At 53.2% G+C, this 15,463-nt stretch overlaps 1 protein-coding gene across 22 annotated transcripts in view; it reads left to right on the forward strand.

Moving 5' to 3' along the window:
- VIPR1 (vasoactive intestinal peptide receptor 1) overlaps positions 1-9,626 on the forward strand; it is a 35,471-nt gene extending 25,845 nt beyond the window's left edge. For 7 of the 22 annotated variants that reach the window (XM_045386437.3, XM_074031809.1, XM_005546762.5 and 4 more), the window contains 8 exons: positions 172-304; positions 2,879-3,032; positions 3,571-3,631; positions 3,903-3,969; positions 4,341-4,432; positions 7,029-7,158; positions 7,397-7,438; positions 8,145-9,626. In XM_045386437.3, coding sequence (XP_045242372.1) covers positions 172-304; positions 2,879-3,032; positions 3,571-3,631; positions 3,903-3,969; positions 4,341-4,432; positions 7,029-7,158; positions 7,397-7,438; positions 8,145-8,336 — 871 coding nt within the window. In that variant the 3' untranslated portion in view covers positions 8,337-9,626. Of the gene's footprint in view, positions 1-171; positions 305-868; positions 987-2,878; positions 3,033-3,570; positions 3,632-3,902; positions 3,970-4,340; positions 4,433-7,028; positions 7,259-7,396; positions 7,439-8,144 lie in introns of those variants that run through there. The other 15 variants (XR_012431044.1, XR_012431036.1, XR_012431040.1 and 12 more) reach the window with 9 other exon arrangements.
- Positions 9,627-15,463: the final 5,837 nt, after the last annotated feature.

The following is a 15,463-nucleotide window of genomic DNA, read 5'->3' on the forward strand; positions in this document are numbered from 1 at the left end:
GGTACCGGGGGTGGGGCTCGTAGTTCTGGATGGGACCCCCTTCGAGGCAGGGCCTGCCCTCTGGAGAACACATGCTCCCCTGCCCCACCCTTGCTCAGAGCATGGGACAGCATTGGCTGGGGTGGGGATCCAAGGCCCCTTTGGCCTCCCAGATCTGCCCACCCCATGCAGGAAGCTCCACTGCACGCGGAACTACATCCACATGCACCTCTTCATATCCTTCATCCTGAGGGCTGCTGCTGTCTTCATCAAAGACTTGGCCCTCTTCGACAGCGGGGAGTCGGACCGGTGCTCCGAGGGCTCGGTGAGGACCCTGGCCCTGGCCCACCTCCCTCAGTTTCGCCCTTATCTTTAGCCACCGTAATCTCCTCTTCTCCCCCTCTTTCTCCCTCTCCCTCCTTCCTCTTCCCTCCCATCCCACCCCTCAATCCAAGGATGGCCCAACCCCCACCCAACCCCACCTGGCAACTCCTCAAATCACACTCCCCTCTGGCAACAGAAGATGTTGCTCACCCATCTGGGAGCTCACGGACCCGCCCCCGCCAGTAAGAAAAGCAGATGGGAAATGGGACACGTCATGGCCACAGCCCAGAGCCCCTGTACCACCTGTTGCTAACTTCCTATGTGGCCTTGGGGAACTTACAGCCTCAGTGTCCCCATCTGTGCAAGGACTTCCATTCCTTCCAACTCTGCCCTCTGTCACCTGCATAGCAAGGGCTGTGTTCACCATGCCACTTTTCCTACTCCCCCCATCCCCGTGCCATCTGGAGTGGGTCCAAACATATGCATTCCTCCTCTTTTGTTCTGATCCTGACATCAAGCTGGTTCTGGGCCTTCCTAAGGAAGAGAGGTAAAAGGAGCATCTAAGGAATTCATTGCCAGTCACTAAGGAGGCCATCTCCGAGGGATTCTGAGGGACCCTCTCTGAGTACCTCAAGCTTTGACAGAGAGCTTGAGACCAGCCCAGCCCCCACTCATTCCTTGTGGTCAGTATCTCCTTGCTTCATGCATGACCCCAGAGGCAGTGCATTATATCAGGGGTCAGCAGTACCTTCTCCCCAAAGAGTGAAATGATCATACTGGAATCTCAGGCATTTCAACAAGGGGCAGAGAAAATCTAGGGGACCCACCTTGGCCACTCCCAGAGCTTCTCAGAGGTTCTGTCCCAGAAGCCAAGTCAGACATGAGCAGTGCGAGCCACGGGACCTGAGGAGGAACCTGCTGCCTCCTGTGCACATGTTAAGGATAATTATGGAGACTGGCTTCCTGATTCATTACTGCAAAGCTTTTCTGAGACTAGAAGGAAGCACAGATAACTGTCCTGGTAAAGAGCTGAGCTATGGCCGGGCGTGATGGCTCATGCCTGTAATCCCAGCACTTCTGGAGGCCAAGGCAGGCAGATCACGAGGTCAGGAGTTCAAGACCAGCCTGACCAACATGGTGAAACCTTGCCTCTACTACAAATACAAAAAAATTAGCCGAGATTGCAATGAGCCGAGATCACGTCATTGCACTCCAGCCTGGGCGACAGAGCAAGACTCCATCTCAAAAAAAGAAAAAAAAAAAAAAAAAAAAAAGAGCTGAGTTATTCTCCAAAAGCAAATGGGGGGAAGATGGGAAGGCAAGAACTCCTGTAACTGGAGGGACTGAAGTGAGACCTGAGGAAGGACTTTCCAACCAAAGGGAGTGGTGCGGGCATTAGGGGAGGGGAGGCTTCTCTCTGAGGATCTCTCAAACCAAGGGTACAGGAAGGAAGGGTGGGAACCAATGTTCTGGGTACAGGAGGAAGTGGAAGCCAGACAGTTTCCTGGTGGAGGGTGGCTTTAAGCCCTGGCTCACAGACATCTAGGCTTGATCTGAAATGGGGGACTTTCTGGGAGGGGACAGAAAGCCCAGAATACCTTCCAGTCATGCCAACAGGGCCACCCAGAGGCCCGTGATTGCCCTACTCATGGGTCTCCCTGACTCCTTCATGGTCCTTGTCTGCCTGAGAAAACCATTCTTCCACTAGGTCCTCTGAACCCCAGGAGGAATGGCCAACTCTCCCCTCTTCTCTTCTTCATTTCTACTTCCTCATCTCCTACCCTCTTCTCAGTCCCAGTCTCCCTCCACACTTCCATCTGGGCCCCACTCCACAGTCCACAGCCCTCCACCCCACCACACTCAGCAGACTCTTGCAAACTCAGGCAAGAATTCTCCCTCATACCTTCCAGCTACCTTCAATACAAATTGGCATTAGATGAATGAGTGGGTGGGGTGGGGGTGTGGATGGGCAGGTTGGTGGATGGCTAAGTAGGCAGCAGAATAAATGGGTAAAGTAAGGAAGATTGGACAGATGATGGGCAGAGGGGCAGGTAGGTAGATAGGTGGGTGGATGCACGAATGGATTGATGGGTGGGTACAGAGATGAATGGATGGGTAGATGACTGAGTGAGTTGGTAGATGAACGGAGAGATAGGTGAGTAGGTGGATGGATTGATAGATGGGAAGATGATAGATGATGGATGGATACATGGATAAAAGATGGATAAATTGATGAGTTGATAGTGAATGTCTAGTGAGTGAGTAGGTAAATAAATGGATATGTGGATAGGTGGGTGGATGATTGAATGAGCTTACGGGTAGATATATAGATGGGAAGATAAATAGATGAATTGATGGATGGATAATTAAAATCACCAGTTTACCCCAAAGTATCAGAGGATCTAAAATTAGGGAAAATGGGAAAACCAGAGTACATTTTTAAGGGGATAATGCAAAACAACAAAGAAATTAAACTGGCTGCACTGCAACTGTGTTTGTGCCCCCAGACATAGGTGTGGGCAGTCAAGGACCCTTGACAGCCCCAGTGAACCTGTCTTTTCTCCTCCCCCTGCAGGTGGGCTGCAAGGCAGCCATGGTCTTTTTCCAATATTGCGTCATGGCCAATTTCTTCTGGCTGCTGGTGGAGGGCCTCTATCTGTACACCCTGCTTGCCGTCTCCTTCTTCTCCGAGCGGAAGTACTTCTGGGGGTACATACTCATCGGCTGGGGTATGGTACCAGGGAGGGCTTCCAGGCTGGGGACAGAGGGGGCAAGGCCTGGAGAACTCCCTAGGGGGAGGGTGCTAAGCTGGCTTGCAGTCCTACGTCTTGCTTAGCTGCAGGTCCTACCTGCAAGAATATCAGCCAAGGGTCGAGAAAGTCCTCAAAATGTCTGAGCCCAGGACAAGTCCCTCAGGCTGCAGCTGCACCTAGGGCTGACCTTTGGGACAGTTTTTATGAACATCTTTCCATTTCCCTTTAGCCCCCGAAATACACAGGGCCACTGCTAATCTATAGAGGGCCTCTGTCACAATTGGAAAGAGAATGTCCATCCAGGTAGACAGAGCCCTTCAGGCATGCAGCTTCACCCCCTCAGTGGAACATCCCTCCGCGGTGAACAACCTATGCAACCAAAGACAACAGCCTGACAACCCACCCTTTTCTCTCTCCCTCCCTCTCCTTGCTTTTCTCTGAAATCTCTCCTTCATGCCCTCTACCCCTGCTTCCTGTGCCCTCTCTGCTCTTTCACTCTCCCTGGGCCTGACAGGGGTACCCAGCACATTCACCATAGTGTGGACCATCGCCAGGATCCATTTTGAGGATTATGGGTGAGCTGCTGCCCCACACACTCCCCCAGCCGCTGTCACTTGGGCAGGCCCCCTGGGTGGGATGATAATGCCATCTGGCCTTGGTGAGTGGACAAAAACCACAGCTCTCGGGCCAGAGGGGAGGCTGGAGGAGGACCTGGGGAGCAGCAGATTCTGGGCCCGGGGTCGCTAAAGGGCTCAGGAGCAGAGCTGGGGACAACTGGGGGAGGTGCTGCTGACTCTCTCTCTGGCTGAGGACAGACCCTCTCATTCCTCCCTACACTCTGCTCAGGTGCTGGGACACCATCAACTCCTCACTGTGGTGGATCATAAAGGGCCCCATCCTCACCTCCATCTTGGTAAGGTACCCTCCCACCACCTAGAGGTGGGAAAATAGACCCAAAGGCAGGCAACTTAGCCCAAGGTCACACAGGAAATTAGTATCTAGGTCAGAACTGAAACGTAGCTTCCTAATGCCCAATGCAGGATCATCCCCACCCCTGTCCCACTAGTTCTTGCTTGAGTGTAAGCGGATTGGGAGCACAGTCCTTAGGGATGTGAAGGAGGTAGAGTTCCTGGATGACCTGCCCAAAGGGGAAGCACCAGAGGAGAGGTAAGATAGAAAGAGGGGCAGCAGGACCCTGGGAAAGAAGACAGGCCAGCAGCCGAGGGGCCTGGACACCTCAGCCTTCCCACTCTGACTGCCCAAACTTGGGTCCTTACCCACTAGGTGAACTTCATCCTGTTTATTTGCATCATCCGAATCCTGCTTCAGAAACTGCGGCCCCCAGATATCAGGAAGAGTGACAGCAGTCCATACTCGTGAGTGTGGGCCTAGTGCCTCAGCCCCCAGAACCTCCATCCCCAGTCCTCAAATCATCCCACATCTCCTTGAAGTCCTCCCACCCCAAACATCCAGAGTCACCAAAGAGCCATATTGTTCTTGCCCACCTCCACCATGGCCTGACTCAGCCCACCACCGTCCCCTGCTCCAGCCTCACCCTCACCAGGCTGCACTCAGAGCCCCACACATGCATCTCCTGCCCACACTCACGTAGCATCCTTCCCAGGTATGCATCTGCTGCCAATCCAGGGAGCTCAAGAGGACACCGATGTCTTGTTCATACCATGTGCCCAGTCCCTGGCATGTGCCTCACATGGAAAAGGGGTGCAATCAACACATAGTAGATGCATGCCCTCAGGGAGGCCCCAGTCTGCCAATGAGACAGCCATGTTCAGGACTCAGTATTCCTCAGTATTAATGATGACTCCTGCAGTTTACATGCCAGGCACATGCTAAGGGATTTCCATGCATCATGTCATTTCATCCACACAGTGCCCTGTAAAATTATCCTTATTTTACAGAGAGGAAACTGACATACACTCCCTTCTCCTCGAGGGTTTTGGAGCATGTCACCATGGGCAGGGAGAAGGGGGCACAGTGTCCATGGACCAGGGCTTGGAAAGGTGTCAATACTGTTCCCCCTGCTTAGGGGGACTGGAGGAAGAGGCAGGTTTTTTGAGGGAGCAACAAGGCTTGAAGACAGAGCTAAAGAAACATGAAAAATGTGAAAAGCGAGGCTGTAGGAAGGCAGGTAGGGTCTGCATGCCCACAGATGGGAGTAGGAGATTGAGTATCAGTGCTATTCACACAAGACAAACCCAGGACGTCCCACAAGGCCTTCCAGTCCTGGGATTCTTCTCAGCCTGCCTTCTCTTTGGAGAGTCTGTGCTGTGGTTCTAAGATTCCTGGCTAGAATGTCACATGCTGCTGGATTTAGGATTCTATTCTGGAATCCTGTGATTCTCCCTGATGAGACTAAGACTCACATTCTTGGTGTGACCGCATTCTCTCCTGCCAGGTGTGTAGGCGGAGCTTCCCTTCCTGTCTGAGAAGGAAAGGCTCAGTGGGGGTCTGCAGTCTGCTAAGGGGCAGCACATTGAGCCTGTGCACCCTCATCCTCTCCTTTGCCGATGGGACCTTATTTCCCCCAACTTACGATGGTACAAAAGGGCCTGAACCTGAGGCAAACAGAGCTGGCCATGGTCAGGGCCAGGTCTGTGTGGTGAGACAGAAAGGAAGCAGTTGTCAGCAGGCAGAAGGGGTGGGGGTAATCGGAGATGAAGCTCCTCAAGGAGAGGCTGTCAGCTCCCACTCTCCACCTCCCCATAAGCCTTTGATTTAAAGAAAGCCTCCATCTGTTAGCCTCGGGTGCGTGGGATAGTTTTGCAGCCGAAGAGGGGTGGGCAGTGCTCAGGATCTTGGCATGGTTGAGAACCAGGTCCAGGAAGGGGTGGGATGGGCAAGGCCAGCTCCTCTGCCCCCAGCTTGCTGTGGGACCTCAGGCCTTGGACTAGGCTTCCTTGGACTGACTGCTAAGGCAGGAGAGACAGAGTCAGAGATCCTCCCTATCCACATCCCACCTCTCCTAGCCAGGGATCTATGGGCTCACACTGCCTGGATGAGCTATGAGGTCAGGTGGCTGGGAGGCCTGAACCAGGAAGAGCCCTGGACCATGGGAAGGGGGTGAGCATTTAGAATGAATACTGACCCTACTGAGCATACAAGGCTGTGAAGGAGAATCTGGTCCTTCAGAGCACGCTGGGAGTATATGCAATCGCAGAGAAGCTGGCAACTTCTGGAGAAGCAGACACAGCAGAAAAAAACACAGACAGAGGGTGATACTGATTAATTCTGGGTTGTCCCTGGTGATCAGGCATGAACTTGGGTCCCCATCACCCTCCCAAGTGGCCCTGAGCATATGTGGTTAGCCCCCCAGTTAGAAAGACTTGCTTCCTAGTACGTCTTCTCTCATGGTCTCTCATGGATGCACTGTGCTTCATAGTACCCAGAACACTTCCAAGTTCATAGTGAGCCCTTGTTTCTATAATTTGACTATGTCAAGCATACACTTACTGCATTATACAAATTGGAAAAACTGAGACCAGGAGAGGAAGAACCAGAATCTCTTGTTGCCTAAGAGATTTTTTACTGCTCTTGATGGCTGAGAGCATCCTCTACTGCAATGATGAGGTAAGCCTCTCCCAGACCAGGGGGCCCAGGCAACAGAACTCCCAATAGTGGATTTCAGCTAACATGTCTCTGTTAGCATCATTCTCACTGGACTCTCCTTTACTTCTTACCCTCTCTCCTCCAGAAGGGTGAGAATAGAGGGAGTTTCTTTCTCTCTCATGCTTCCCTCCAGGCCAGGAGGGCTGGGGGCAGAAGGGCAGAGGCACTGCAGCTGTGGAACAGGAACAGAGAAGGGCATAATATTTAGAGGAACCTACAGTCCATCCTCACACATCCTGGTCATTGTCCCCATCTTCTGTGCCTCCAGCTGCCCCCATGCTATGCCCTATCAAATCCACATGTGTGGACACACAGACCCATGGCCTGTCCCTCCCCTGTCTCCAGGAGGCTGGCCAGGTCCACACTCCTGCTGATCCCCCTGTTTGGAGTGCACTACATCATGTTCGCCTTCTTTCCTGACAATTTTAAGCCTGAAGTGAAGATGGTCTTTGAGCTCGTCGTGGGGTCTTTCCAGGTATGGGCTGTTGACTTAAGGCTGCATTCTTCCCTGGCTTTTAAGGGAATTCAACCTGGAGTCTTGGCCCTTGCCACTGGATTCCAATCTTTTTACCGTAGTAAGTATTAGATAAGCACCTACTTTGTGCTTAGCTCTTTCCTTAACCAGGGGAACACAGGGGCTAGAGCCGGGGGAGGGGCAGGGCTGGGGGCTTCCGGTCTGTCTACCTCACCTTTCCTGCACTCTTCCTTCTCAGGGTTTTGTGGTGGCTATCCTCTACTGCTTCCTCAATGGTGAGGTAAGCCCCTCCCAGTCCTTGGTGCTCAGGCAATGGAACTCCCAGGACCAGGGTCCAGAAACACTGGTGGGATATGTGCAGAGCAAGGGCAGGTTAAACCTTGCTACTACAAGTATGGTCCTCAAACTAGTAGCACGGGTGTCACCTAGGCCCTTGTTAAAAATGCACATCTCTGGGACCACCCCAGACCTGCTAGCTTAGAATCTGCATTTTAATAATTATTTAAAAAAACAAACAAACAGGTTTTTACTAAACCCCAGGGGGATTCCTGTGCACAACAGAGTTTGAGAAACACCTAGTTAAGTGGCTGTGTGCAGTGAGTGGGGAGGGGTAAGGGCTTCCAGTGAAGGTTGAGTTGCTGTGGAGCTCCGGTTACTATACACAAAAACCCACTCAAGTGAGCTGGAGACCCAGCATGGGAAGAATTGGGGTACAGGCACCCCTAGGTAGCATATCCCTCTCTCTCCCTGGACTGTTTTCTCGGATCCTCTCTGCCTCTCACCTCCTACCATTCCAAGGCCTCATTTTGAACCTGGCCTCAACCCAGTCCCAAGTGTGCACCGCCGGAGGCAGCACCGGGGTCTCTCCATTTTGATTTCCTGAAGAGGATAAGACTGGCTAGTTCAGAACCCTAAGTCCAGGGCAGCCCAATCAGCAGTGGAAGAGGCTCCACAGCAGCGGACCTGACCACCTTCCCCTCTCCTAGGTGCAGGCCGAGCTGAGGCGGAAGTGGCGGCGCTGGCACCTGCAGGGCGTCCTGGGCTGGAACCCCAAATACCGGCACCCGTCGGGAGGCAGCAACAGCGCCACATGCAGCACGCAGGTCTCCATGCTGACCCGCGTCAGCCCCGGTGCCCGCCGCTCCTCCAGCTTCCAAGCCGAAGTCTCCCTGGTCTGACCACCAGGATCCCAGGGGCCCAAGGCGGCCCCTCCCGCCCCTTCCCACTCGCCCCGGCAGACGCCGGGGACAGAGGCCTGCCCGGGCGCGGCCAGCCCCGGCCCCGGGCTCGGAGGCTGCCCCCCCGACCCCCTGGTCTCTGGTCCGGACACTCCCAGAACACGCAGCCCTAGAGCCTGCCTGGAGCGTTTCTAGCAAGTAAGAGAGATGGGAGCTCCTCTCCTGGAAGATTGCAGGTGGAACTCAGTCATCAGACTCCTCCAAAAGCCCCCTACGCCAATCAAGGGCAAAAAGTCTACATACTTTCATCCTGACTCCGCCCCCTGCTAGCTCTTCTGCCCAATCGGAGGAAAGCAACCGGCGATCCTCAAACAACGCCGGTGTGATCTGAGGGCAGAAAGGTTCTGCCCCGGAAGGTCACCAGCACCAACACCACGGCAGTGCCTGAAATTTCACCATTGCTGTCAAGTCCCTTTGAGTTAAGCATTACCACTCAGGCAGTTCTCTAAAGATGCAGCTCACTACCCCCATTCTCTCTTACTCTTAGCTACCAGCTTCTCAAAGTGGGTTATTCTGGAGTTTTCGTTTGGGGACCACAGTTGTCTTAGTGGTTCCCCACCGAAGTGGAGTGGCCCCAGGGTCAGTCTGGTGGGAGGACGATGCAACCCAAGGACTGAGGGACTCTGAAGCCTCTGGGAAATGAGGAGGCAGCCACCAGCGAATGCGAGGTCTCAGACTAAGCCTACCTGCTCTGCAAGTCTCAGTGGCTTCATCTGTCAAGTGGGATCTGTCACACCAGCCATACCCATCCCTCTGTGCTGCGGAAGCAACAGGAATCAAGAGCTGCCCTCCTTGTCCACCCACCTATGTGCCAACTGTTGTAACTAGGCTTGGAGATGTGCACCCATGGGGTCTGACAGAGAGCAAATACCTCACCCTGCTACACATACAGGATTTGAACTCAGATCTGGCTGATAGGAAAGTGAAAGCACAGACTCTTACTGCTAACTTTTGTGTATTGTAACCAGCCGGATCCTCTTGGTTATTTGTTTACCACTTATATTATTAATACCATTATCCCTAAATCTTTCTTCCCACCCCACCCTCCCTGGAGTGTGGCTGAGGAGGCCTCCAGCCCATGTATCATCTGGACAGCAGCCTGCTGGTCACAGCCTCCTCTGTCTGCCCTTCACCCTGGTGGCCACTCAGCTTCCTACCCACACCTCCCCCAGAAGATCCCCTCAGGACTGCAACAGGCTTGTGCAACAATAAATGTTGGCTTGGTCTGGCTTGGTTCCCCTGGTGGTTGATGTTCTCATATGGCCTAAAATGGGACCAGCTTTCAACTTGGAACCATCTTCCCCCACCCAAAGGATGGCTGATCTAATACATTACTGAAACCAGATGCCTCCACTCTTTTGGCTTTTGACAGAAATCTATATTTTCATATGAGGCATTCACAGTTCTAAGGGCCTTCAGCTCCCATCTTTTTGAGTGGTATCCTCTCTCCTCTGAGTGTGATGAAGTAAGACCAGGTCCCCATTGTGTTCCCCCACTCCTTAAATACAGCCAAAAAAGACCATTATAATCTCAGATTATACAAAACAGCTGGCAGAGCTGCCCAGAGTCCCAGAAATTGTTGAGTGTGAGTGTTTCACAGGCCGCAGTCATTCCTGCAAACAAGGGCCTAGGATGACCATGTTGCGATTACCCAGGGCTCAGCCAAGAGGAGGTAGGTAGTGGACAAAACAAATGCCACCAACACAAGTCGAGTGAGCAGAGACAATATGCTACTAATAAAAAGGTTTAGACACAGAGGCAGTATGGCAAATAAGATCAGTCAGCAAGAGATGTCTCCAAAGCCGTTGCCCATGCTGACCTCCTTGGGTCCCACCTCCTGCAAACTTGCTAGAGGAGCAGGAGATGGATGTCAAGCTGGTAAAATGTGGTCAGAATGGGCTGGCGAAGGCTCAGATCTGCCTGCCCAGCTTCTTCAATGCCTTGTCTGACCCAGTACCATCCCAGGATCCATCATCAATGACAGTTCCAACCAGCATCCTCAGAGGCCAGAGTCAGGGGTGTTCAGGTCAGAATAGAAGTGACTATGAGCCATGGGCAGAGGCACCTCCAGGGAAATGCCCTTTGATCAGTTGCCCAGCATATCCAGGAGTGGCACGGTCTCTCCATCTAGATTCACACTCCATGCCCTGCCCTGTGCATGGTCAGTCATAAGACCGAGAAGAGGCATTGTCCCTAACCTTGACCTCAGGTACCCCCAGGCCTGCTAGAGAGAACATTCTCAGTAGCCCCCACCCCTGCCCAGACCAACAGTGGTGACCACCTATGAGGTACTGGTGGTGGAGAGCTGAGCTGGGGCATCTAGAACTTGTTTCATTCTTCCCTGAGCATCTTCTTTTTTTTTTTTTTTGAGATGGAGTCTCGCTCTGTCTCCCAGGCTGGAGTGCAGCGGTGTGATCTTGGCTCATTGCGACCTCCACCTCTCAGGTTCAAGCAATTCTCCTGCCTCACCCTCCTGAGTAGCTGGGACTACACGCGTGCACCATCACACCTGGCTTATTTTTGTATTTTTAGTAGAGATGAGGTTTTGTCATGTTGGTCAGGCTGGTCTCGAACTCCGGACCTCAGGTGATCTGCCCACCTCAGCCTCCCAAAGTGCTGGAATTACAGGTGTGAGCCACTGCACCCAGCCTACTGACCCTGAGCATCTTGCATTCCCGCCACTCCAAGGCATAGGAGTTGAGAGATAGGGGACAAACTGTCCATGTTCCCCTCACCCAACTGGGGCATGTCTCTCTCTCTAAACTGCTTCCAGAGACCTTGTCCACCCCATACTTCTCAATAAGGTCCAGAAGACCCAGCCCTTGTCATTTAATCCCAATTCTGCTTCACACTTTCTCAGAGATCATGGGCAGGTCTCCTGAGTATGAATCTCTCAATCCACCTGCACAATAGGGAGGGTTCTAGATGACTTTGCTTAGCCCCTGGCTAAGGCACAGGCGGCTAATGAGGAGGGGCTGCCCAGAGCCTTCTGCCACCCACTCTGCCTCCCTGGGCTCAGAGGGAGGACAGCAGCTGGTGGGAGGAGCCCCAAGCAGTTGGGGGCTGAGGCATACACAGAGGATGGAGGCTGTGCAGAAAACAAGGTCAGAGACCTGGCAGGACTCCTTGAGAGATGAGCTCAGGCCAGTAGAAGAAAGGAGAAGGGAGAGGGGGGACAGAAATGCAGAGGAAAGGGCAGCACCTTGCCTTCCAGGTTAGGACCCTATAGACTGCCTGGGCTGTGTGAAGACTGAGAGGGGCCCCCACACCACACTGTACCTGCCCCACCCACCACAGTCCCTGATATCCCCTGTATTCGTGTGTCATGGCTTTGGGGTAAGGCAGACAGCCTGGGTAGGGGACCAGTTGTCAGCCAAGGAGGTGGAAGTGAATGAAGCAGAGAGCCAAGATGTGGGCAACAAAAGGGAGGACATAGGTGGGGCCTTGCTCAGAGAGGCTATTGGGAAGGGCAAAGCTTAGTGATGAGCACTTACGGATGGTGAGAAGCCGAAACACAGTCTCCCAGGCCGGAACAGCCGTGGAGTAATGGGGTTGGCCACAAGCAGGACTTTTCCTGGTCCCATGCTTCTCCCCCTGCCCCACCCGCTCCCAGGTCCCTTGCCAGGTACCTGTCGGGCCAGGCCAACTCATCTCTATCGCCCCCTGGTGGATGCTTTAAGGACTTCACTAAGGTTAGGCTCAGTGCCCAAACACCTGGGTGGAGGCCCATTCCTAGGAGGCCAGGTGACCCAGAGGGAGGGCCTCTCTCCTGAGCGCCACGCAGAGGGAGATACAAGAGGGAGGAGGCAGTGAGGTGGTGGGGCCACAGGACTGATTCTCAAGCTTTAGTCTGAAATTAAGGTGACCCAGGGCCTGGCCCTTAGACCCAGGCCACTGACCTCTGCTGCACACAAACCCTGCCGCAGACCCAGCTGTAAGCCCCGGTAGAGCCCAGCCCCTGACTGGCCACAGGCTGGACCCTAGCCACTAACTGAGCCCTAAGCCCAGTCCCTGAGGGCAAAGCCCAGTTGACTCATGTGGGTACCTCCTGGAAAGACAAGGACAAGGAGCACCCCACCATCTCCATGCAGAGAGCCACCATCCCTCCACAGCAGAGGCCACCATCTGGGTGATTCCTGCCACTCCAGGGCACAGGCTGCCCAAGGAGGGTGGCCAGTTCAGTTTGCCAGCAGCATGGATAGGGGACAGTGTCTCAGGTGAGGCAACATCGAGGTGGTCTCTGAGGACTAGGTACGGGTCTCTGGGTCCCAAGGGAACATGATGGGTGCCAGGGATACCTGAATCCTAGAGGGCAGGCATAGGGGTCCTTTCCAGCAGGAACACAGTGGAGGCTTCCTAAGTGAGGCCGAGGGGATGATGGCGGGTTTGGGGCAGGCCACTCTGGCTACTGAGAAGAGCCCAAGGAGCAAGCTGGGAAAAGCTGTCAGTTCCGCATCCAGGTGAGAAGGAGGAGGGCTGGGGAAATGGTGACCTGGTTTGGGACATGCTGAATGTAATGGCTGCAGTACATCTGGGAAGAAGCTCCAAGGCTACTGGAATCAGGACCTAAAGTGAAACAGAGCTCGGGTGGCAGGTGGGGACACAGGGCGGCCCCCTTGGGGAGGGGGTGTGGGGGGAGTGTATATCCCCAGGGACCCCCACCTGCTCTGCTGGCAGGGGTGGGGTGAAGAGTCAGAATCAGCCTCTCCATTCTCACCGCTCGCCCAGGGCCTATTTTAATGAACAATGATCCAGCCTCCCCCAATGTGGGAACAGGAACTGCTCTTATCTCTCCCGGGGGAGGGGGCCGGAGCCACCGCTGGCAGTCATTAAACACCCCAATCAGGCCAGGGATGGCCAAGATATTAATAGGCAGGAGCCAGTGACCCTGGAGACACAGCCTCCTAGGAAGAGGGACAGTAACCCCAGCAGGCTATGGGGATGAGGAAGACAGGTCAGAAGGCCACCCTGGCAATGCCCCAGCCTCTACACAGGACAGATGGGGTAACCAAAGGCCATAGAAGGGAAAGGACATGCTTGAGTCACCAGGAAAGTCACTGATAGAGCCTGGCCTTGAACCTGGTTCTCTAAACCCCAGAGCCCTGCCTCTTCCATTACACACATCATCATAGCTGAGACCATTAGGGGTGCCCTGTGTGGAAACACATGAAGAGTAGGCCTAATCAGTGACACTGACTCTTTGTTTAAAATCTTGATATTTTGCTCATTATTATGTTTTGCATTAATTTTGATATTTTAAAAATACTAGATTAAAATATTATCTTGATCACTGAGGTTTTTTTGCCACCCCTTTCAATTTTGCACCTGAAGCAAGTACCTTGCTTGCCTCACTCTAATGCCAGCCCAGCTCCCGGGTTCCCAGCATCCCCGTGTCCCAGGATGTCAGCATGGAAGAAACTCTGGAGAGCTCCAGACTGGTCTTTATGTGGCCCAGAGGGAAAGGATCCTGTCAGGGCAGTGTCTACTAGAAGGAGGCAGCTCCAGAGCAAATTCAGTGGCTCAGCAATGTCACCGCAGATCTAGGTATTTTCTGTCTGTCCACTCTTCCATCTCAGTATGTGGACTTTCATCCTCAGACTTATCCCCTCATGACTGCACGATGGCTGTCGCTGCCCAAGCATCATGTTCCCAAAGAACCCCATCCACCGGCAGAGAGGAGAATTTCCTCTATGTGTCTCCTTTTATCAGGGACGGTCATCTACCCCAGGACCCACCTTTCACACACTCTCTTCAGGCCAGGATGTCACACACCCAAACCACAGCTGCAAAGATTGGTGAGGGTTCTATAAGGGAAGCTGATCTGCTGAGAAATAAATGGGGATGGCTACTGAGTAGGTAACCAACAGAGTCTGATTCTCAGTTTCTTTTTGGATGTTTCTTGGGATAAATGTGTGATCTTTCATATTCCTCCACCTGAGCCTGGTGGTGCAGTATATGGGGGAGGTGAAAGATCCAAATCAGTCATGCTTCAGTGTAAGAGACAGAAAACATTCCGCGTGTTTTGTACAGAAAGAGATTGAGTGTAGGGAATTAAATATAGGAAGGCTTGGAGGGCTGGAAGTTTGGGTGCACATCTATCCATGGTCACACCATTGCAGCTGCCGCCTTGCCGAACATTACTGCCAATATCTCAGTTGCACATCCATTAAAGCTAGTGACAAGAAAGCAGAAGGAACATAGTGCCCTGTTGCTATAGAAAACTCAGGTCTGCCATATCCCACCCATCAACCACCACACTGCAGGAAACATGGCCTTTACTTCTCACTGCTTCCCAACTGTCCTGGTGGTGCTTCCCTCTGGCAGAGCCTAAGTTGCATCAAATTCCTAGCAGTGAGGGAATTCTGGAAAGGGAGGCTTGAGCCTTCCAACCCCAACAAAGCAGGGGAACATGGAAGGGGCTAGAGAAGAGGCTGAGTGCCATAGATAATTTCTAGCACAGCAGCTCAGGTGGCATTGTAGCCCAAGTCCCCAGAAAGCAGAGCCTGAGACAAGGGCCTGTGACCAGGAAACAGAAGAGTGAAACGGGGAAATGAGGAAAGCCAATATAAAGACGAGTTACCAGCCTGGGCAACACGGTGAGACCCCATCTCTGCAAAAACATTAAAAAATAAAAAATTAGCCAGGTGTGGTGGTGCACACCTGTAGTCCTAGCTACTTGGGAGGCTGAAGTGAGAGGAACACGAGCCCAGGAAGTTGAGGCTGTGGGGAACCATGATTATGCCACCACACCCCAGTCTGGTGACAGACCAAGACCCTGTCTCATGAAAAAGGTGAGCGCTGGCCACTACTGGGGCAACAGGACTCAATTCACTGGGACCCTCTGCAAGGCTGGCAGAACATGCCCAAAATTGTCCTCCTGAGGGACAGAGAAGGAAAGCATTAACCCCTGGCTCCCAGTATCTGTTGCTCAAGGTTTGCCCATGTCAATCCCTCACTCTTCCAGGCTTGACAGGCATGAACAAGAAGCAGGTTCCTGCAGGCATCCCATCACATAATCAGAGGAGATCCGGGGCAGAAAGGGCCAGCTATGTGGTAGAGATGGGGTG

The sequence above is a fragment of the Macaca fascicularis genome, chromosome 2 (assembly GCF_037993035.2).
Source record: "Macaca fascicularis isolate 582-1 chromosome 2, T2T-MFA8v1.1".
NCBI lineage: Eukaryota > Metazoa > Chordata > Mammalia > Primates > Cercopithecidae > Macaca > Macaca fascicularis.